Source organism: Myxocyprinus asiaticus, chromosome 31 (assembly GCF_019703515.2).
Source record: "Myxocyprinus asiaticus isolate MX2 ecotype Aquarium Trade chromosome 31, UBuf_Myxa_2, whole genome shotgun sequence".
NCBI classification, from domain to species: domain Eukaryota; kingdom Metazoa; phylum Chordata; class Actinopteri; order Cypriniformes; family Catostomidae; genus Myxocyprinus; species Myxocyprinus asiaticus.
The window spans coordinates 36,985,899-37,008,235 of NC_059374.1; the positions used below are offsets into that span (position 1 = coordinate 36,985,899).

The window sequence follows — 22,337 nt, forward strand, 5'->3', positions numbered from 1 at the left end:
TTTAACAGCACCCCCTCTTTGAATGTGTAGTGTCACATTGTGTCAGTTCGTAATAAATAACCAAATATACATATTAGAAATGATTCATCCATGGTGGCTTATTTAAAATTGAAATAAATATGTAATATTCCACATACCCATGTGCAAATATATTTTGTGGCCTTTACATTAAAACAAGCGTGCAGACTTACTGTAGGGTAAAGGGGGTTCTTGTGTCTCCCCAACACCCAGTGAGCTATTTCTGATGAGTTGATACTTGAGAACACTTTACATTTGGTCATGGAACACCACAGAGACTCTTCTAGAGCTTCTTAGAACTTCATCTGAACAGCATGTGTTTCTATAATTATATTGTGTTCTAATGTGGCCTACACATAAGCGAGCACTTGATACTTCTGGGATTAAATAATACTCACAGGCCAGGTCCTGCTTAGATAAGCAGTCAGGATTTCGGTTTCCTGTATTTTCCTAGCAGATACACACATAGACTAGATAACTAGCTAAAAATCCTGTTCAAAATGTGGCCATGCTTCACTGTAACAAATGAAGCATATCTGCAGTCAGTGGGCTTAATCAAGTCTTGAGTGATACCAAAAGAAAAAAAGAAAATAAAACAAAAAAAAATCACTTATTTTGAAATTCCCAAATGCTACATATATTTTTAAGCACAGTCAAGGTAAAAGGAAAGTGAAACTACGGTGGTAATATTAAAGTGTTTAGCATAATTTGTGTCTTATTTGATTTTCTTAAAAGAATAGTTCAAGCTAAAATGAACATTCTGTCATTAAGTTGTTTAATCCTGTATGCTGTTATTTGGAACACAACAAAAAGAGCAAAAAAAAAATTAATAAACGTTCATTTACGAGAACCAATGGCATTTGCCGTCAATGACATGGCTAGATGCATCAGTGCTCAATTTTTAAATCAAAATACATACTGAATGACATTTGAAAGCTTTGGTCAGAAGGTAAGACTTTCAGTGAATAAATGAAAGTCATATGGTGTTCTTTTTATCTTTTTTTTGAGCTTGATAGACTATGGTTACTATGAATTGTCGCTGTATGTAAAAGAGCCGTGTAATGAATCTTTTAAATTTCTCATTTTGTATTACACAGAATAAAAAAAACAACAGCATCCAGGTTTGGAACACCATGAGGGTGAGAACTAAATCCTGGCACTATAATGGAAGGCTAATAAACGTAGATCCAACAGTTATCTTAGAAGGAACTGGAATTATTTGAAAAGGACAATTCGTTGTCCTTGATCCGTAACCAGTCCCTGGCTAAAAGCAGCATCATTCTTCAGAATAAAATCAAATAGTCCCATGGGAGCACAAGACCCAGAGTCTCATGAGTATAGGTCAACAAGATCTCTTCTAGGAAAATTCCATGCAGACCTTTTGATCTCAGGAGAAAAGGTTACGGAGTTGACATAAGAAGTTGTCCTCTTTGCTTTTGCGGAGGCGATAGCGACCACTCAAATAGTCCCAAGCTGAGCGTTTGCAGTAGTTATAAAAATGTTCCTCAGCTTTTTGTACGGTGCTGTTCAGGTCCAGCTTGCCCTGCAGACTGACCAGTGACAGCATTGTTAGATTTGTTGCTACTTCTTGTGCTCCATGAGAAACATGAATACATTGAATTATACAGTGACCCCAAATTGTATTTGGATATTTAAAGGAATATTCCAGGTTCAAAACAAGTTAAGCTCCATCGACAGCATTTGTAGCATTATGTTGATTACCACAGAGAATATATTCGACTCATCCCTTGATCATTTGCAAAAAGACGTTTGTAAAGACATTTACAATGGAAGTGAATGGGACCAGTCCTTAAACATTAAAATACACACCATTTCAAAAGTATAGCCTCAAGACATTATACATGTTAACATAATTTTAGTGAGAAAATCACTCACAGGGTTTACCAGCGGATATCATACTGGATAGAAGTCCAATGATATGATTACTAAGTGATTTTATCAGACTAAAATCATGTTTACTTCTTGTGGCTAAACTTTTGAAACAATGTGTATTTTAATTTTTTTATTTTACCCCCTTTTTTCACCAATTTGTAGTGCCCAATTCCCACTACTTACTAGGTCCTCGTGGTGGCGCGGTTACTCACCTCAATCCGGGTGGCAGAGGACAAGTCTCAGTTGCCTCCGCTTCTGAGACCGTCAATCCACGCATCTTATCACGTGGCTCGTTGTGATGACACCACGGAGACTCACAACATGTAAAGGTTCATGCTACTCTCCGCAATCAACGCACAACTAACCACGTACTCCATTGAGAGCGAGAACCACTTAATCGTGACCACGAGGAGGTTACCCCATGTGACTCTACCCTCCCTAGCAACCGGGCCAATTTGGTTGCTTAGGAGACCTGGCTGGAGTCACTCAGCACGCCGTGGGATTCGAACTAGCGAGCTAGCGAACTCCAGTGGTGGTAGCCAGCGTATTTTACCACTGAGCTACCCAGGCCCCCGATAAAATCACTTATTAACCTTTTCTCTGTAAAGTTATAGCCAATTTTACAACTTCGTTACCATGACGATGTAATGTCAACAAACCCTAAAACGACTGTAAAAATTACAACTGAAACAACTTTACAGCTCAAATAAAACACAAGTTTTAACAAGAATTAATGCAAGTGCTTTTATAAAGTTATAAGTTACATATTTCTGTGCTTAAACCCTCCAGAAATTGGCCATGTTCACTTTTATTGTCCCCATTCATTTCCATTGTAAGTGTCTCACTGTAACACAGATTTTTGCTTTTTTTAAAGAAAAGGAGGAACGAGACGAAACATTGTAATCAACATTATGCCACAAATACAGTCGATTATGCTCAACTTGTATTGAACCTGGAACATTTCTTTCAAAAACTCATGCCCACACACACACCTGCTTGTAAACTGGATGAGTTGCACATCGTTCCTGCAGCTCAGTAGAGTTTCTCTGTTATCCAGCAGGATGGTGGCACACATGAAGAGTTCAAAGGTGAAGTTTGTGTTGATGGCCTGAGCCTCCATCACAGGTTCATCCTCTGGAGATCACACAATCACAAATCAAAACAGTATTAAGAAAATCACATTAAAATGATTACGCTTGAAGGTCAATGATGTGACGCTCCTTTGTTTTTGTGTGTTTTTAAGTTATTCAAAAATATATTTAAAATGAAATTCACAAAGAACAATTACTTGATTACACCTCTTCTATGATGAACATGTTTTCAATTACTGAGTTTTTTTGTTTAGATATTTTTTCTGGGGCTTAAAATAAAGAAATGTTGTGTACCATCTGGAGAAGGTAAAAAAAGAAAGAAAGAAAAAGTCTTATTAAAAGCAGAAATTATTGAAAAAATAAAACATTGGCAAGAGTAGTGCAGAATAATCTTTTATTATTTTGTCTTAAATTTTAATTTATAAATTTGATACATTTTAAAGTATTTATTATTAATTTTAAAATATTATTAAAATGTGTAATTATTATTATTTAAAAACTTTCATCCACCAAATAAAGGTCTTTTAGTATAACCAACATGTATTTTTTAATTTTGTTGTCAAAAAAAACGAAAAACAAAGAAGACCCTGTGAAGCTGAGAACCAGACAAGCTGTGTGAAGTTTTAAAAAAATTATTATTTTTTTTTTTTTATATTTAACATGTTTTCAATTACTGATATTTTTTTCTGGGGCTTAAAGCAAAGAAACGTCATGTGGTGTAACTATCCAGAGAATTTTTTTTTTTTTTTTAAATAAATAAATAAATAAATAAATAAATAAAAGTCTTATTAAAAGCTGACATTTTTTGAAGAAACAAACAAAACAAAAAAACACTGGCACGAGTAGTGTAGAATAATCTTGTATTTTCATTTACTACATTTTTTTTTTTTTTTTTAAATAAATCTTTTTTTAATTATTAAATTAGATTATTATTATTTAAAAACTTTCGTTGACCAAATCAGTCTTTTGGTGCAACCAACATGTATGGTTTTCACTTTGTAGTTATAGTAAAAAAAAAAAAAAAAAAAAGAAGAAAAAGACAAAACATAAAACAGAGCTCTGTGAAGTTTAAAATAAATCTGATATTTTTACATTATTTATGAAAAAGCACATTTTGTTCAAACTTGACGTGTGTTTTAAATGAAATCTTAAAAGATTTCTAATTTTTATCACCTTGGACATCCTTATTTGTCAATGACCCATGAAGTATATTAAAGCTGTTGCGATTAAGTGACAGATATAACGGAAACAGACGTTTTGAGATATCAAACCGGTCTCCGTGACAGCCCTAGACTCAGTAGACAGCAAAAAAGATAGCAACGTGCATGCTAACCAATCAGAAAACTTGAAGCCACTAATCAGGCACCTATCATCCCACTTGGCAATAATCCCAAATCTGATTACTTGGAGAATATATAAATGTATACATCTGGCAGTTGCTTTCATTCCAAGTGATTTACAGTGCCTTCAAGCTATACATTGTATCCATCCATGTATTCCCTGGGAATCAAACCCATGACTTTGATTCGTACCCAGGCTTTGTTTGCGTGTTAGTCTCTCCTGATATCGAGCTTGATCCACCTGCTGTGAGATGAGCTCCAGGTGATCACAGCTGAGAATCTCAAACAGACGCAGAGCATCACTGTGTTCAAACTCACGCTGGAAACCCAACAGCAGCCACCTAACGGATCATGAAGGGAGGTTTGGGGGCCATGTTACAATAATTACCAACTGATGACTTTAAGAAAAAGGAAAGGGAAGGTATGTGAAGAAAGCAGGAGAGACAAATAAAAGAAAAAAAGTTGGGCTAGGAAAAACAATGGAGTAAAGGAGAGCAGGCAGGGTGATTTCAAGTAAAGTGGGACATTTTTTGACAATTATTTAGATTTTAAAATGTGGCCCAATTTACTTAAATTCACCCTGCACACACACACACACACACACACCTGTGACAGAATGCGAGTCTGTCCATGTTATCTGTGACCAGATGAGAATGTAGCTTAGGATCCAGTTCCTTTAGTAAAGCTGCCTCCAGCTCTAAAAATATCACAGCAGAAATAGCATTTCACCATCTTTACCAATGCTTTAATAAGAACAATTATGGACCCATACTTAAAATTAAGAGTGTTGCAACACTCATGATAAACCATAGAATCAATATTGATAATAACAGATCTAGAATACTTGGAAAACCGTAAGGGAAACCAACCCATTTTGCGATACAGTCCATCAGCACGGAAGTCTTTGGAAAACTTCTCCATGTAGCAGGTGAAGCTCCAGTAAGTGTCTACTTCGGAGTCTAGTACCTCCAGAAAGCGGCTGCACAGGTCATTCATACCCTGTGCGTAACTCACTTCTTTAGAGAAAGAAAATGAGTGGAAGAAATGTATGATACAGCAAGAAAACTATACACACCATAACATAAAATAAACATAAGACTTCAATTCAACCACCAGATGTCACCCTCTTCCCTTGGAGAAATAGGTTTAAAGGACTAGTTCCCCAAAAATGAAAATTCTGTCATCATTTACTCACCCTCATGTTATTCCAGATGTGAATGACTTTCTTCTGCAGAACACAAACTAAGAATTTTAGAAGAATATTTCAGCTCTGTAAGTCCTTACAATGCAAGTGAACGAGTACCAAAACTTTGAAGCTCCAAAAGAACATAAAGGCAGCATAAAAGTTATCCATATGACTCTAGTGGTTAAATCCGTATCTTCACATGCGCTATGATTTATTTGTGTGTGAGAAACAGATCATTATTTAAGTCCTTTTTTACTGTCAATCTGCACTTTCACTTTCACATTCTTCTTTTGTTTTTGGCAATTCACATTCTTCGTGCAAATTGTCATCTACTGGGCAGGGAGGAGAATTTATAGTAAAAAAGGACATATACAATGATCTGTTTCTCACCCACACCTATCATATCACTTCTGAAGACATAGATTTGACCACTAGAGTCATACTGTTTACTTTAATGCTGCCTTTATATGCTTTTTGGAACTTCAAAGTTTTGGACCCTGTTGACTTGCATTGTATGGACCTACAGAGCTGAGATATTCTTCTAAAAGAAGAATTTCATTTTTGGGTGAACTATTACTTTAATGCAAACAAAAACATCGGAGCAAAAAAATAAAATAAAAAAAGAAATACAATAAGAAAGGTAAAATATGTTTAGAACCAAATACCTGGGTGAAAAGCAGCAAATGTGATCAGGATATCTCTTAACACAAGCAGGTTACCCAAGCCTTCATTCCTGTGATAACCCCCCCCAAAAAAACAGCGGATTAGAAAGTTCTTTCTCTTAGCAATTATTTAAATTAATGTACGACTAAAGTAAAAAGAAAAACAAAAAACAATGAGTGACAGGACCTTTGATGCTTGCATACAGTGCATCCGGAAAGTATTCACAGCGCTTCACTTTTCCCACATTTTGTTATGTTACAGCCTTATTCCAAAATGGATTAAATTCATTATTTTCCTCAATTCTACAAACAATACCCCATAATGACAACGTGAAAGAAGTTTGTTTGAAATCTTTGCAAATTTATAAAAAAATAAAAAAATAAAACAAATAAAAAAAAAAATCACATGTACATAAGTATTCACAGCCTTTGCTCAATACTTTGTTGAAGCACCTTTGGCACCAATTACAGCCTCAAGTCTTTTTGAGTATGATGCTACAAGCCTGGCACACCTATTTTTGGGCAGTTTCTCCCATTCTTCTTTGCAGGACCTCTCAAGTTCCATCAGGTTGGATGGGGAGCGTCGGTGCACAGTCATTTTCAGATCTCTCCAGAGATGTTCAATCGGGTTCAAGTCTGGGCTCTGGCTGGGCCACTCAAGGACATTCACAGAGTTGTCCCGGAGCCACTCCTTTGTTATCTTGGCTGTGTGCTTAGGGTTGTTGTCCTGTTGGAAGATGAACCTTTGCCCCAGTCTGAGGTCCAGAGTGCTCTGGAGCAGATTTTCATCAAGGATGTCTCTATACATTGCTGCATTCATCTTTCCCTCGATCCTGACTAGTCTCCCAGTTCCTGCCGCTGAAAAACATCCCCACAGCATGATGCTGCTACCACCATGCTTCACTGTAGGGATGGTATTGGCCAGGTGATGAGCGGTGCCTGGTTTCCTCCAGACATGACGCTTGCCATTCAGGCCAAAGAGTTCAATCTTTGTTTCTCATGGTCTGAGAGTCCTTCAGGTGCCTTTTGGCAAACTCCAGGCAGGCTGTCATGTGCCTTTTACTGAGGAGTGGCTTCCGTCTGGCCACTCTACCATACAGGCCTGATTGGTGGAGTGCTGCAGAGATGGTTGATCTTCTGGAAGTTTCTCCTCTCTCCACAGAGAAATGCTGGAGCTCTGACCATTGGGTTCTTAGTCACCTCCCTGACTAAGGCCCTTCTCCCCCGATCGCTCAGTTTGGCCAGGCGGCCAGCTCTAGGAAGAGTCCTGGTGGTTCCAAACTTCTTCCATTTACAGATGATAGAGGCCACTGTGCTCATTGGGACCTTCAATGCTGCAGAAATTTTTCTGTACCCTTCCCCAGATCTGTGCCTCGATACAATCCTGTCTCGGAGGTCTACAGACAATTCCTTGGACTTCATGGCTTTGTTTGTGCTCTGATATGCACTGTTAACTGTGGGACCTTATATAGACAGGTGTGTGCCTTTCCAAATCATGTCCAGTCAACTTAAATTACCACAGGTGGACTCCAATCAAGTTGTAGAAACATCTCAAGGATGATCAGTGGAAACAGGATGCACCTGAGCTCAATTTTGAGTGTCATGGCAAAGGCTGTGAATACTTAAGTACATGTGATTTCTTTTTTTTCGTTTTTTATTTTTAATAAATTTGCAGAGATTTCAAACAAACTTCTTTCACATTGTCATTATGGGGTATTGTTTGTAGAATTTGAGGAAAAGAATGAATTTAATAAATTTTGGAATAAGGCTGTAACATAACATAAAATGTGGAAAAAGTGAAGCGCTGTGAATACTTTCCGAATGCACTGTACAAAAATGTTAATGTGTTGAGGGCATCGGGGAAAGTATATCTCAGTCACGCTAAGATTTGTCAAAACTCCAACTATGCAAATGTGTGTGTTGTATGTTGGTTTCAAAAACCTACTTCAAAGCCCTGTTAAATTAGAATCATTTTTGTAAATTCTGCCCTCCAATGTTAATTTTCACTAACATTATATTTCTGTTATAGCTCCTGGCAGGGGCAGACTTGGAAGAGAATTCGGCCCAGTTTATCGCTGTCATTTTCTGAATATCGCGACCCCCTTCGGCATATCGCGGCTCTGTTTTGCGGCCCTCTTCAAACAGTGGCAGCCCATTCGGCATAACGCGGCAGCCCGTTTCAGCTTATCGCCGCCTGTTCGGCCCCGTTTCGCGGCCAGCCCACCGGAAAAGTCCCGGTTCTCCCTATGGCCAGTCCGCCCCTGGCTCCTGGGTAAACCAGCGAACATAAACAATCCACACCAGCATAACTAATGTATATAATGATGGCAGATTTTTTACAGAAAGGTTTAAATGTGTTCTTAGGACAAAAGTATTTACTGTAAAAGTCAGGCATGTTGTCACATTTTTATCGGGGCAGGTTGTCACATGTTTTAAATGTCATATTTTTATACAATTTATTAATCACAGTCAGTTTGAAAAGCCAAACTTAAAATGGTTAACAGTTAACACTGACAACAAATAATATTCACGTTGCACAAATAATTTGAGTCTGGTCAAAATCATTTACAACACTGCAAAGGTCATTAAAGCCTGCTAGATCTAACAATGCTTTTATGGAGGAGAGTCAGGGATACACTTTTTTTTTTCATCATTTATACCTGACTAATAAATGTGTTTTGCAAGAGTGATTGTTCATGTCCATGTTTACATATTATCATAAAACTTAAGGCCTCAGTGAATTGAGGAAAGAGTTATACATTTCTACTGTTACTAAACTGGCATTATTGTAAATTGTACATTTTCTATAAGCTGCCAAAGTGAGTTGAGCTGACATTATTTAAATAATAAGCTATTTACGGTTTAACCACAGTAAAATGGTGTGGTAGAGGTCTCTCCAAATCTGATATAAGAGCTGAGTGTTAGTTGCGCTGAGTTCCAAGGTTGTTTGATAAACTGGTGTGGCAATCAAATGTTTGCTTAGCACTGGCAACCAACATTTGTGATGCAAAATGAGCCATCTGTTCCACACACCTTGTTGTTTGTTTAAACATGAGCATGGAATTATTGACTTTGAAGAATACTGAGGAACTGTGTTGTTTGACAAAAGTAACATCATGCATAACAGCCCAACAACCATCAAACTTTACATTATAACCTTAAAAATGTACACTATCCCTGAAATGGTAGTGTTAATGACCGTTTCCAATTTCAGCAAAGGTAAAGCCATAAATATGAACAAAAGAAAATCAATCATCTGAACAAGGGAGTATTTAAGGAAGTGATCGATATAATAATTAGACCTGCAAAGTGAATGTCTGTCCCTGTTGTATTGAGCTTCAAAGAGCCAGTACAAGATGTAAACAAAAAGTTCCACATACAGCATTTTCTTTATTTGGCATATTAAAGGGATAGTTCACCCAAAAATGAAAATTCTCTCATGATTTACTCACCCTCATGCCATCCCAGATGTGTATGACTTTCTTTCTTCTGCAGAACACAAATGAAGATTTTAAGAAGAATATCTCAGCTTTGTAGGTCCTCAGAATGCAAGTGAATGGGTACCAACATTTTAAAGCTCCAAAAAGCACATAAAGGCAGCATAGAAGCAATCCATAAAACTCCAGTGGTTTAATCCATGTCTTCAGAAGTGATATGATAGGTGTGGGTGAGAAACACATCAATATTTAAGTCCTTTTTTACTATGAATTCTCCTCCCTGCCCCGTAGGTGGCGTTATGCACAAAGAATGCAAATAGCCAAAAACAGAAGAAGAAGAATGTGAAAGTGAATGTGGAGATTTATAGTAAAAAATGAATTAAATACTGATCTGTTTCTCACCCATAACTATAACATCACTTCTGAAGACATGAATTTAACCACTGGAGTCATATGGATTGCTATTATGCTGCCTTAATGTGCTTTTTGGACCTTCAAAGTTTTGGTACCCATTCACTTGCATTGTATGGACCTACAGAGCTGAGATATTCTTCTAAAATTCTTTGTTTGCGTTCAGCAAAAGAAAGAAAGTCATACACAAATAAATGATGAGACAATTTTCAATTTTAGGTGAACTCTTCCTTTAAACACCAAAAATAGGTAGTTCTCACCGGTAGTAGGGCAGATCTCTGTCTGTTCGGGGGACATCCTTGTCAATAATGCGTATGGCCTCCTGAAGCTCTTCCAGGTTAAATTTTACCCGTTCAAACAGCACCTGCACATTAAAGTCAACATGAAATCAAAACTGACCTGATTTACTTTTTAAATACACCTTACTGGTCTTATTGTGAATGTTATTCCAAAATAAAATAAACAAAAACGTCTTTGACATGAGGGTGAATAAATGATGGCAAAATGATGAAAATGCTCTTTTTTTTAATTTTTTTTTATAGTTTTATTATCTTCCCTGAGGTCCACTGATAATGTTAGTACAGTTATTTTGCATAATTTAGTAATATATGATAATTTTGCACAGTGTCTCTGGCCCTTTGTCTGAAATGCTTGGTTTTGGTCTAAGTGCCTCCTTAAAACTTCAACGTTTAAAGCCCACTGTTCTGAATGGCTAACATCGTGCAATCCCTCGAATAGAGCCATTTTTGAAACTCAATCGGAAGAGAATGAACCAGCTCAACAACATTATAAAACTAAATGTCAGGGTTTACACATAACGCACATCCAACACATTGCATCCGGATATATTAAACTGTTCATCTCAAGCACAACTGTTAACACTCACACCCTGTTTACACCGGACGTAAGAGTCATGTCAAAAGCAATAGAACCCATTATAATCAATGACGATGTCTTCCATGGAAGTGTCCGTTGCGGTGCGTCACGTTGCGCCGAGAGTAAACAGATGTCCTGTTCCATTTAGCGCAGCACGCGGTGGCGCTACTACTGCCACCAACACAAATAAATGGTTTAGAAAGTTTGTGTTGACATGCCCGGTGTAGACAGCCTCAAGCTGTTACATCACGTCGTGTCAATGGACGTGCTCGGTGTAAACAGTGTCAACACCATAAACTTCCACACAGTCATGACATATGAAATGTTCATGAATGATACTGTATACTGATGGTTTTTGCGATCACGTCCAAGTGTTTTAACTGCCCCATCCTTCAATAACATTTCCTTTGCAAAACTTGAATCGTATAATTACTGGTATGATATGACCCGAACATATAATCCACTCTAAAATATGCTGAAGACACACCAAAATCCAGTTTCCAGTATCATTCAATCATGTTTTTATACACCAACAACTAAAAATAGCCCAGATGGGCGAAAGAACGTGAGGCAGCAGCTGAATGACAGAGAGCTTCTCCTCTTTAGAGTTGTAACTTGACAATGCATCTTTTAAAAGTGGCCCGAAATTTGTATCAAGCGGTCAAAGACGTCTGTCTGTGCATGTTTATATAGAAAAACATTTAAATCCAGACAGGCACATGAAAGTGTCCTGTGTTAGTCCACTATGGATGAATCCCCCATGACAGGCCCAATCTCTCTCCTCTTCACCTGTGACTGACTGAGATCCAGTGGGCGGGGCCAAGGGTGCAATGACGGAAAAATAGGTGTCGCATATGCAGATGTATTTGGTCCTTATGATGTCACAAGTTCCATGAATTCCAAATGAGCCATTTTTGCAGCTTGGTTTAAATGAATTATTCTTTTATATTAACGAGGAAGTTTTCAGTTCTGAAACTTACACTATGTTTTTGAAGTACCATGACTTCTTATATGTCAAAAGATCAAGGAAAATTTGATCCTCATGTCATGATCCCTTTAAAAGTGCACTCAGTAACTTTTGTGTTTGTGTCATCTTGGACATACACTGACACCTAGCGGCTTGGATGCAGCATCATTTAAAATCAATAGTTTTCAGTTTCAGATGCCATTGTAGAAATTTAGTATTCACAGTCAGCCATGATTACTTTAATCAATGAGTGTGAAAGTGTCAAATAACAGGACGGTTACTGAGATTAAGAGAGTTAGTATTCGGCTGGTCATGTGACTCTAACATGGCAGCCACCATGTGGACTTCTCCATGTAGAATAAAACAGCTTTTATAAGGTTACTGATATGACTGGAGTCTTCATTTTAATGTGAGTTATCATGATTTCCTACATGTATTGCAAAATTACAATTCTTGTCTTTAGGAGTTAAACTTTTTTTTAATGAGGAAAAAATTACTGAGTGCACCTTTTAAGGAAAGAAAGGAAGTTGAGCATGTTTTACCTGAGCCTGCAGCTCCAAAAAAGACAACCTCTCTTTGACCTCTTCTGACCGGTACTGCTGCTGATTGTACTCTCTGTCCTGCCTTTGGTCAAAATATTTCACAGCTGCCAGCAGTTCCGCTAGGGAAAAAAAGAATTTGTCTAGTACTGTTCTTTCACATTGCCACAACGTATCAGTAATGTACCAAAACACTTCAAATATCATATCAATGGGGGATCAGTTCTAATTTTAAGGGTTAATTGTTCCATCGGAGAACACATTAGTTCTGCCCAAGAATATAATTTACCATCCGTGCCATTGAGATGCAGGCGAACGGCTCCAGGAAGCAGCCGTTGCCATTTCCTCTTCATGACCTGATAGCGCACAGCCATCTGCTCTAGCAATAGGGGGCGCTCCAGAGTCGTAGAGCTGCAGGGATACATCCCGAAAAGAAAGCGCCATACCTGACCCCGTTCCTCAGGAGACACACCACCTGACACCCCCAAACAGAACAAGTCATGCATTGGCAAATGATTTGCAGGTATAATATGAAAATATTGCATGGGATATTGTAAGGAACATTTGGAATAGTCAAAAGCTGAGAATGAAAAATGCAAGAATTTCAATAAATAATTCATATTTCAATTCATAAAAGAGAAATGTAAGATATTAACCCCTTAAACTGCTTTAGAAATATGCCTACTGTATTACAAAAAAACATTGGATCTCTTGAAGTCGTCAACTAACTGATAAGTGTCAACAGATACAATTTATTAGTATGGCAATGATTCATTAACAGTAAAAAGTTTAAGCTAATTTCCTGAGATTGAGTAAAAAAAAATGACAAGGCATCCTTATTGTCACATAAGATAAGTAGCTTCACAATTTGATTGCATCACTTTAAAGGAATGTATTGCACCAAAGGGAACGTACCAAATCTCATTAGATCAGCAGAGGCAAGTCTGATTCAGAATTTCACAATGTGCTTGTCAGGTTGGAGCAGAGAGTTTGAGGGTCCACATAGGACAAAAACAACCTCTAATCACCTTCTATATCAGCTTTATCCCCCTTCTTACAGAGCTTGAGAGGACCAATTACATTCCCTTGCACTGTATATAACAGATTTGTATTTATATTTGCACTATGTATGTGTATGTATGTGTATGTGTGTATGTATGTATGTGTGTGTGTGTGTATATGTTTATATATACAGTATATGTGTATGTATATATGTATATGTGTGTATGTATGTAATATATTATATATATATATATATGTGTGTGTGTGTGTTTGTATATACAGTTGTGCTCAAAAGTTTGCATACCCTGGCAGAAATTGTGAAATTTTGGCATTGATTTTGAAAATATGACTGATCATATAAAAAAACAAAAAAACTTATTTAAGGATAGTGATCATATGAAGCCATTTATTATCACATAGTTGTTTGGCTCCTTTTTAAATCATAATGACAACAGAAATCACCCAAATGGCCCTGATCAAAACTTTACATACCCTTGAATGTTTGGCCTTTTTACAGACACACAAGGTGACACACACAGGTTTAAATGGCAATTAAAGGTTAATTTCCCACACCTGTGGCTTTTTAAATTGCAATTAGTGTCTGTGTATAAATAGTCAATGAGTTTGTTAACTCTCACGTGGATGCACTGAGCAGGCTAGATACTGAGCCATGGGGAGCAGAAAAGAACTGTCAAAAGACCTGCGTAACAAGGTAATGGAACTACATAAAGATGGAAAAGGATATAAAAAGATATCCAAAGCCTTGAAAATGCCAGTCAGTACTATTCAATCACTTATTAAGAAGTGGAAAATTCAGGGATTTCTTGATACCAAGCCAAGGTCGGGTAGACCAAGAAAGATTTCAGCCACAACTGCCAGAAGAATTGTTCGGGATACAAAAAAAAACCCACAGGTAACCTCAGGAGAAATACAGGCTGCTCTGGAAAAAGATGGTGTGGTTGTTTCAAGGAGCATCTCTGTCTTGTTGCTGTATTGTATTGCTGTGTATCACCAAGACAAATTCCTTGTATATGTAAGCATACTTGGCAATAAAGCTCATTCTGATTCTGATTGTTTCTTTGTACTGGAAGCTCCTGTCACCAAGACAAATTCCTTGTATGTGTAAGTATACTTGGCAATAAAGCTCATTCTGATACTGATTATGTAACTTGATCACGCTTTGCAAAATATCATGTCAACGAATAAGAGGAATATGTTTTGAAGATGAGAAGCCCTTTAAATGCAGAGCATAAGATATGCTAAAGAAATGTAATTATTATCCCTATCTGCATGTTCTGAAAATAATAATGCAATAAAGGCGGTTCGGCTCTATTGGAATTATATTGTATTTTTTAAAGAGTTTCGCCCAAAAATGAAAATTCTGTCATTTACTCACTCATATTATTCCAGACTAGTTTGGCTTTCTTTCTTCCATTGAACACAAAAGGAGATGTTAAGCAGAATGCTCAGTCTCAGTCACCATTAATTTCCATTAAATGGGTCTTTCTTCAGCTGAACACAAATGAAGGTTTTTAGAAGAAGATAGAGCTCTTTCAGGTCCTTAGAATGGAGGTACATGGGTGCCAGCACTTCCAAAAGTCATATTTAGGCAGCATAAAAGTAATCCACATGACTTCAGTTGATCAATGAATGTCTTCTGAAGCAAATCGACAGGTTTATGTAAGAAACAATTAGATAATCCAAACGTTTTTAATTTGAAGTCGGCGCTTCCATCCAGGGCTCTGATGCAGTTTGAAATGTCAGAACTCTCGCGTGACATTCCTTCTTCTGTTGTAAATGGGCGCTGCTTCCGAATTCTCACGTGAACTCGCCAATGAGCTTATGTCAAGCTTCATGTCAGCTGCTGGCAGGAAGTGCTTTTTAAAAGACAATAACATTTTAATTATCAATTTGTTTTTCACAAAAACCTATCGATTTGCTTTAGAAGACATTCACTGATCAACTGAAGTCATGTGGATTATTTTTATGCTGCCTAAATATGACTTTTGGACCGTCAAAGTGCTGGCACCCATGTACATCCATTCTAAGGACCTGAAAGAGCTCTATCTTCTTCATAGTCATATACATCTGTGATGGCATCAGGGTAAGTGAATAATGAGAGAATTTTCATTTTAGGGTGAACTATCCCTTTAAGCTCAATCGACAGCATTTGTGGAATAATGTTACCACAAAAATACATTTTTGACTTGTTCCTCCTTTTCGTTAAAAACAAAACAAATTAGTTTTCAATTGCACAAAACGGAAGTGAATAGGGCCAATTTATGGAGGGTCTAAAAGGCAAAAATGTGAAGCTTATATGCTTATAAAAGCACTAACATTAATTGTTCTGTGTATTATTTGAGCTGTAAAGTTATTTAAATCATCATCTTTACAAGATAACAGGGTTTACATCAATACATCATCCTGGTAATGAAGTTGTAAAATTGGATATACCTTTACACAGAAAAGCTTTGTAAGTGATTTTACTGCACTAAAATCATGTTAACACACATATTGTGTACGTCTTATGGATATACTTTTGAAACAGTGAGTATTTTAATGTTTAAGGATTGGCCCCATTCACTTCCATTGTAAGTGCCTAAATGGAAGGGATGAGTCAAAATGCATTTTGTGGTAATCAACATTATGCCACAAATGCTGTCGATTGAGCTTAATATATCTATTGAACCCGGAATATTCCTTTAAATTAAGAAGACATATTTAAGATTCTGATTCTAAAGGACAGATTAAAGAATGTGAATACACGCAACACAATGTATCCTAACAGTAGCATGAGTGGTTGTTTATCTGAAAGATCAAAGTATCAATATGGTTTCCCCAATAACCTTGTTTGTTTGAAACATGTAGGCCTATCTCAGTTTCTTGCTGAGTTGTTCCTTGTCTGGTAGCACCATTTGCTTGACATGGCTACTACAGTAGTTTTCAGTTACTGATACTATAACTAAACAGATCTGCTAGAAAACCATGAACATCATACTACTGACAGGCATGACCTGCAACTCTACTGTAAAACCAAGACAACTGTAACTTAATAAGCCTTTTGCTGACTTGCTTGACTACTACCGTACTTTCCAAAGGAGCATTTAAGTAAATTAAACTCAACCATGCTTTCTGGTGACACATCTAAAGTATGGCCAATGCATTTAACATGAATCTTATGACTGTAGTTCTACATGGCCCAGAAACATTTTCATCACTTTGTTGGGCAATATATCACTTGACTAGCACTTGACAGGAAGAGGATCTTTGGGTATGCCACTGATTCAAGACTAGTATTAAACTAGGCATTTATAGGTAATTGCTTCCATTTGAATACAATAAAAAGGGATTTAGATCAGGCTACATGTGGCAGAGAGATAGTGTGAGATAGAATGATGAAAGTGATTAAATTACTTCATAATTTCTGTCCTACCTTTCCCTTGTCATAATCCATAAATAAGACATGTAATGATGTGTATTATATTTTGGAAGCAATCCTATCAGGATCTACGAATTAAAACAATCCTACTGCATAAACTGACATTCCGATTTCTATTTTATTTCTCACAATTTCAGTTTATCCAGTAAGATCTTATTTGTTTCTTAGAGGGTTTGCTTTTAATTCCAGATTCCATCCTAATTATGATAGAAATTAATAAAAAAAAAATAAAATAAAAAAAAAATCTATTTTTTTAAAAAAAAAAAGAAAAAGAAAAAAGGGTTTGTCCAATTATCATGATAATGGTTATTATACACTATAAATCAATATATAGCCTAAATTCCTATATGCATGATGACCAAGGTGCCAGTTCAAGATCACCATTTAAAAAATTACCGTTTTTAAATATATACATCCTGAGTCTGGACTCGTCCACTCTGCCTTCCGCGTCCATTACACCTGGCAGAGAGATGCGTTGACAGGTAGACTCAGGTGCAATCACCGTTGCGACCGACGGACAGATGCTCTTGTTCCCCGCAGAAAGACTGCAGTTCATTCCCTTTACTTTCCCAACGTTTCCATTACTTTCCAGATGGTTTTTATTGTTCTCTTCCACATGTGAATCATCACAAGATGCGATCATCGCGTTGGCGCTGCTTAACTCCTCTTAGACTCTTTCTCCCAAACATTAAAGTTGTTTTGAGGTCATAGTAGATAGAGTCAACAGGTAAAAGCCCTTGGCACTTTCGGCAGTCTTTTGGAAAGCTCATTTAATATGTTTGGACGATAACGTAATATGAGGTGAGCACACACCCTCCACTTGTCATATGACTCATTTGAATGCTCTCTCATGACATCAGGGTTTTAAAGCCCAAGAGCCGAAAGTGCTGAAATAAATGCTGAAATGTCTGACCCCTGCCATTGTCCTTCCTAGTTTGAACGCTGGGACATGAAGGCGCGAGACGATGTTTCATTGGATTTTGATTCATCCTAGTGAGTCGAGTCTTCTGTTCACCAAAAAGATTTGTTCAGTCACTTCGAATTGCATCTTTACTGTAAATTTATGGAAGCCCATTCCGCCACATAATTATAATAATAATAATAATAATAATAATAATCGTGCCTTGGTAAGTCAGTCAAAACTATGAGATAAAAAGTCATTATGTTGAAATACAAAGTCATAATTTTGAGATAAAATGTCATAATTATCAGATGCTTGGTCATAATTAGGAGAAAAAAAGTCAAAATCATTATAGTCACAATTACCAGACAAATGTCAAATTATGAGATAGTAAATCATAATTATGAGATTAAAAAGTCAAGATATTGAAATAAAAAGTCAAATTATAAAATAAAATAATAATTATGAGAAGTCATAATGAGATTAAAAAAAAGTCAATTATCAAAAGCTTAGTCAAAATTATGAGATACTAAACCATAATTGTGAGATTAAAAAATCTAAATGAAAAATTATGAGATAAAAAGTAATTATGTTGAAATAAAAAGTCAAATTATAAAATACAAAGTCATAATTTTTTAGATACTAAATCATAATTATGAGATAAAATGTCATATTTATCAGATGCTTAGTCATAATTAGGAGAAAAAAAATCACAATTATGATAAATTGTCATAATTACGAGAAAAATGTCAAAATTAGGAGATACTAAACCATAATTGTGAGATTAAAAAATGAAAATGTTGAAATCAAAATGAAAAATTATGATAAAAATCATTATGTTGAAATAAATAGTCAAAAATTATGAGATACTAAGTCATAATTATGAGATAAGTCACTATGAGGTAAAAGGGTATAATAATTATCAGATGCTTTGTCAAAATTACGAGAAAAAGTAAAAATAAGATACTAAGTCATTATGTTGAAATAAAAACGCTAAATTATGAGATAAGTCATTATGAGACAAAAAGTCCTAATTATCTGATGCTTAGTCATAATTATGAGAAAAAAAAAAAAAATTGCGCTTTGCACCACTTCATTTAAATACAATAGACCCACAGTTTGTGCGCGCACCCACAGTAGCGCAAACACTCCCACCCACGCCCAGTAGTGCTTTGCGCCAGCACCAAAATTGCACTTAGAATTAGCGCTCTCACGAATATTGGATTAGACATTGCACACGGTCGAAGCGCATTGCCCTGCGCTTTGCGCACTCACGAAAATAGAGCCCTGTGTATAAAATGTGTTATATAAATAAACTTTAAAGAGTAGCTACTGAAGCAGATTATGTGATTAAGTGATTATTTGAATAAGCTACACTTTGGTACGTCATCCCCAAAGCGTTGCATCCCCACTATTTTCAGAAGCACCCTCAGTGATTTTGATCTGGAACCAGGCTGGCTAACACCATTTGGCTAATGTTTATTCAAACACAAATCAAGGCTTAAAGCGTTGTATTCTCACACACTGAACGGTGGACCACAATGCCTTCAAACTGTAGAAAGTATAAATATGAAACCATATTTGAAGGTGGTAGACTTCGCAGTGGAAAAAAGTCAGAGTCTTTTATTGCTGTCGTCACTGGAACAACTTGATGGAAAAAAACAATAGTTTTAGTGAAATGAATGTAGGGACTGTTCAACACCATGCATGTGTGAGCAACGACAATGGGCCCACAAAATGGCTCACCTCTACTTTTGTCATAACAGAGAAAAATTGCTGGGATTCATTATGACGTGAATATGTATTGTTGCAACAAAATTTGCTGATTTAGCGTTCACAGGAAAGTGCAATTTAAAGTGGAGAAAAAAGTGCAACAGAACACATAAGTATTAATATCACAGATTTGAACAATAAAACAGTAAAAACAAGAAGTCGGTAGAGCAAGTAAACTCTGGATTCACCATCCACTCCATCTGAAAATAAGTAAATAAATGTATTTGGAAAATGCAAGAATAACTGCAGGTATTGCATTAGTTCAAACAGTCTTTCCTCAAGTAAGCTTTTTATCTTTATTAACTTGTTTATCTTTTATTAATTATTATAAGCATTTTATATGCACAGTAATTGAAATGCTCTGATCTTCTTACCTGTAATATTGGATGTACAAATTTGGTGGTCCAGAGTGACATTTTCTTTATAAATTCCTAAATGCACAAAAAGTCGAGTCCCGGTTCCATAGTGCTGCCAATATGTGCCATTAATATTGCAGAAGTAATTACAGTAGAACATGCCAGTGTCGTTCAGCTCCAGGGAGCTCAGGGCAAGGCTTGTGCTCCAGTGGCTTTCATTTCTGCGCTCACAGTGTCTCCCACTAAACTGAGGAAGCTTGTCGACTGCGGGATATGTCCCGTCTTCGTTCTTGGCGTACCACTCAATAAAGCACTTGGAAATTGACCCCTGTATTTCCACATTAATCTGACAGTGTATGGTGATGTTTTCTCCAGGTGTAGCGTGCACATCACCTGGCCACTGCTTTACCCAATTTTGAGTGTGCGCATTACCTGTGACAAAGGACAAGAAAGCTCCATTATATGGAATGGAAGTCAGTAAATTAAAAAAATCAAAAGCTGAAAATGTGATTAAAACAGAAGAAAACTTTGAGAAAAATGGAGAAAACGTGTTTTACCTGAGAGACAAAGGGCAAATAAGACAGCAGCAAAGACAACATCACGGAACAGCATATCTTTCTCTGTATGTAGGAAAAATCAAACACAGATCTTGTGTTACAGATGCTCGCTAGATACACCCACATAATAGAAACATTAGGATTAACATTTAGGACAGATCATTTACCATTATTTCTTCTGAAAAACCATTTACCCAGCTATGGGCACTGATAGTCTTTATATGCCATTTTGTTTGGTACGATCTCTGATACCTTTTGAAATAAATTATGAAACATTTTGTTTTGTTGTTGTTTGACTTACCTCTGTGCTTCTCAGAAATAGGGGGCTTCCTATAATGTGCGAATATTCTTCTTCGTATCAGGCTGTGATTACTCGTTACATGCTATGCTCAATTCAGTCTGTGAGGGGGCTTTCACACATCTGATATGGTCACACTTCCTGTATTCAGAAAGGAACAGGATGTTCAATTTACCTGTTAGTTACAGGACAGACAATTTAACAGCAATGTCTGTTTTAACAGTTTTTACACTCTTAGCAAGAATCAGATAGGTCTCTTGCAAAGTTTGTACGTTGGCCATAGCAATGCTTTGAAACAATGCTTTTGCAGACAGAATGAAAATGAGAGAAAGAGAAAATAAAAAAGTGCCTTTTTGAATTTATTCACAACGGAATGTTATGTGTTAACAGGAAGTCTATGATGTGCCAATGACTTGCCTTTCTTTGAAGCATTCAGAATAGTACAGTGCAGTTAAACTGTATGCATGGTCATATATGAGATGGTGTTTTCGGAATTCAAGAGAAGAAATGGTATGGAAACCAGTGGTTTTCTTTTGCATTTTGTTTTTTCTCATGCCAGTCAGAATCAGAAGTATATCCAAACCAGATCAATTAAAAGCATTAATGCATTCCGCTATTTATTTCACACTTACTCACAACTTGATATATTTGTTAGAGTGGGGTGATATCCATGATGTTCAGAACTATCTGAAAGTTTTAAAACGTTTTAGAAGTCTTTAAGTTTTTAAGGCTGTTTAGAACTTATGTACTTTGCATACTTTAATATCTACATCCACAGGTTTCCTGAGTAACCACTGGGCGGCGCCATGATGATTCTAATTTCCTGTTTTGTACCTCTAAGCCAAGTTGTTCAAAAAGTTTAATCTGGATCAAAATTATCTGGATTTGGATTTTTGCTGAGGTTCAGAGCAGCATTTTACATGAGGTGAGCTTTGTTTTCTTGCTACAGAATGAGCACATATGTAGCACTATAGCCTACTATATACCAAACTGTCATGTTAATTAAAGACAAATGGACAACAGTTTAACCTTGAATATTTGATCTACAGTCATTAAAATAATGTAAACATATACATATATTCATACTTTGCAAGATGAAAAATGCATAAAAATAAGGATTGTTTTTATTATTAATAATAATTTGTTATTATGCTTTTATATATATATATATATATATATATATATATATATATATATATATATATATATATATATATATACATCACGCAAAACCACATATGTACATTTTTGTAGAAGGTACTATAGTTCTATACTACTCATGCAAAAAAAAAAAAAAAAAAAAATGTAGTTTGAAAAATGTTGTAGTAAAACTTTTAACAGTTTGACAGTAAGACAGTTTGGATGAAAAGCCATTTGATGATTTGGGTTGCGTGAGACTAACTTTTACAGATTGTGCCCTCAGTATTTTTTTCTTGTTTTTTTTGTTTTTGTTTTTTTGCATCAACAGGTAGAAGTTAAAGTTAAAAAGGTGATCTATTTCATTGAGCTGTTTTCTGTTTTTGAGCAGTACTGAGAAATATTTCAAGAGAATAATCATCAAGAATCACTGTGAACAGATAATGATGAATTC

The 22,337-nt window shown here is 36.2% G+C and overlaps 1 protein-coding gene across 3 annotated transcripts in view; it reads right to left on the reverse strand.

Annotated features, from left to right (window-relative positions):
• LOC127422476 (TBC1 domain family member 15-like) overlaps window positions 1-17,966 on the reverse strand; it is a 23,786-nt gene extending 5,820 nt beyond the window's left edge. For 2 of the 3 annotated variants that reach the window (XM_051666022.1, XM_051666021.1), the window contains exons 1-9: window positions 17,258-17,966; window positions 12,710-12,895; window positions 12,424-12,542; window positions 10,299-10,402; window positions 6,194-6,261; window positions 5,212-5,358; window positions 4,949-5,039; window positions 4,535-4,683; window positions 2,904-3,045 (exon numbers count right to left, since the gene is read on the reverse strand). In XM_051666022.1, coding sequence (XP_051521982.1) covers window positions 2,904-3,045; window positions 4,535-4,683; window positions 4,949-5,039; window positions 5,212-5,358; window positions 6,194-6,261; window positions 10,299-10,402; window positions 12,424-12,542; window positions 12,710-12,895; window positions 17,258-17,504 — 1,253 coding nt within the window. In that variant the 5' untranslated portion in view covers window positions 17,505-17,966. Of the gene's footprint in view, window positions 1-840; window positions 1,569-2,903; window positions 3,046-4,534; window positions 4,684-4,948; window positions 5,040-5,211; window positions 5,359-6,193; window positions 6,262-10,298; window positions 10,403-12,423; window positions 12,543-12,709; window positions 12,896-17,257 lie in introns of those variants that run through there. The other variant, XM_051666020.1, reaches the window with a different exon arrangement.
• Between the last annotated feature and the right edge of the window lie 4,371 nt (window positions 17,967-22,337).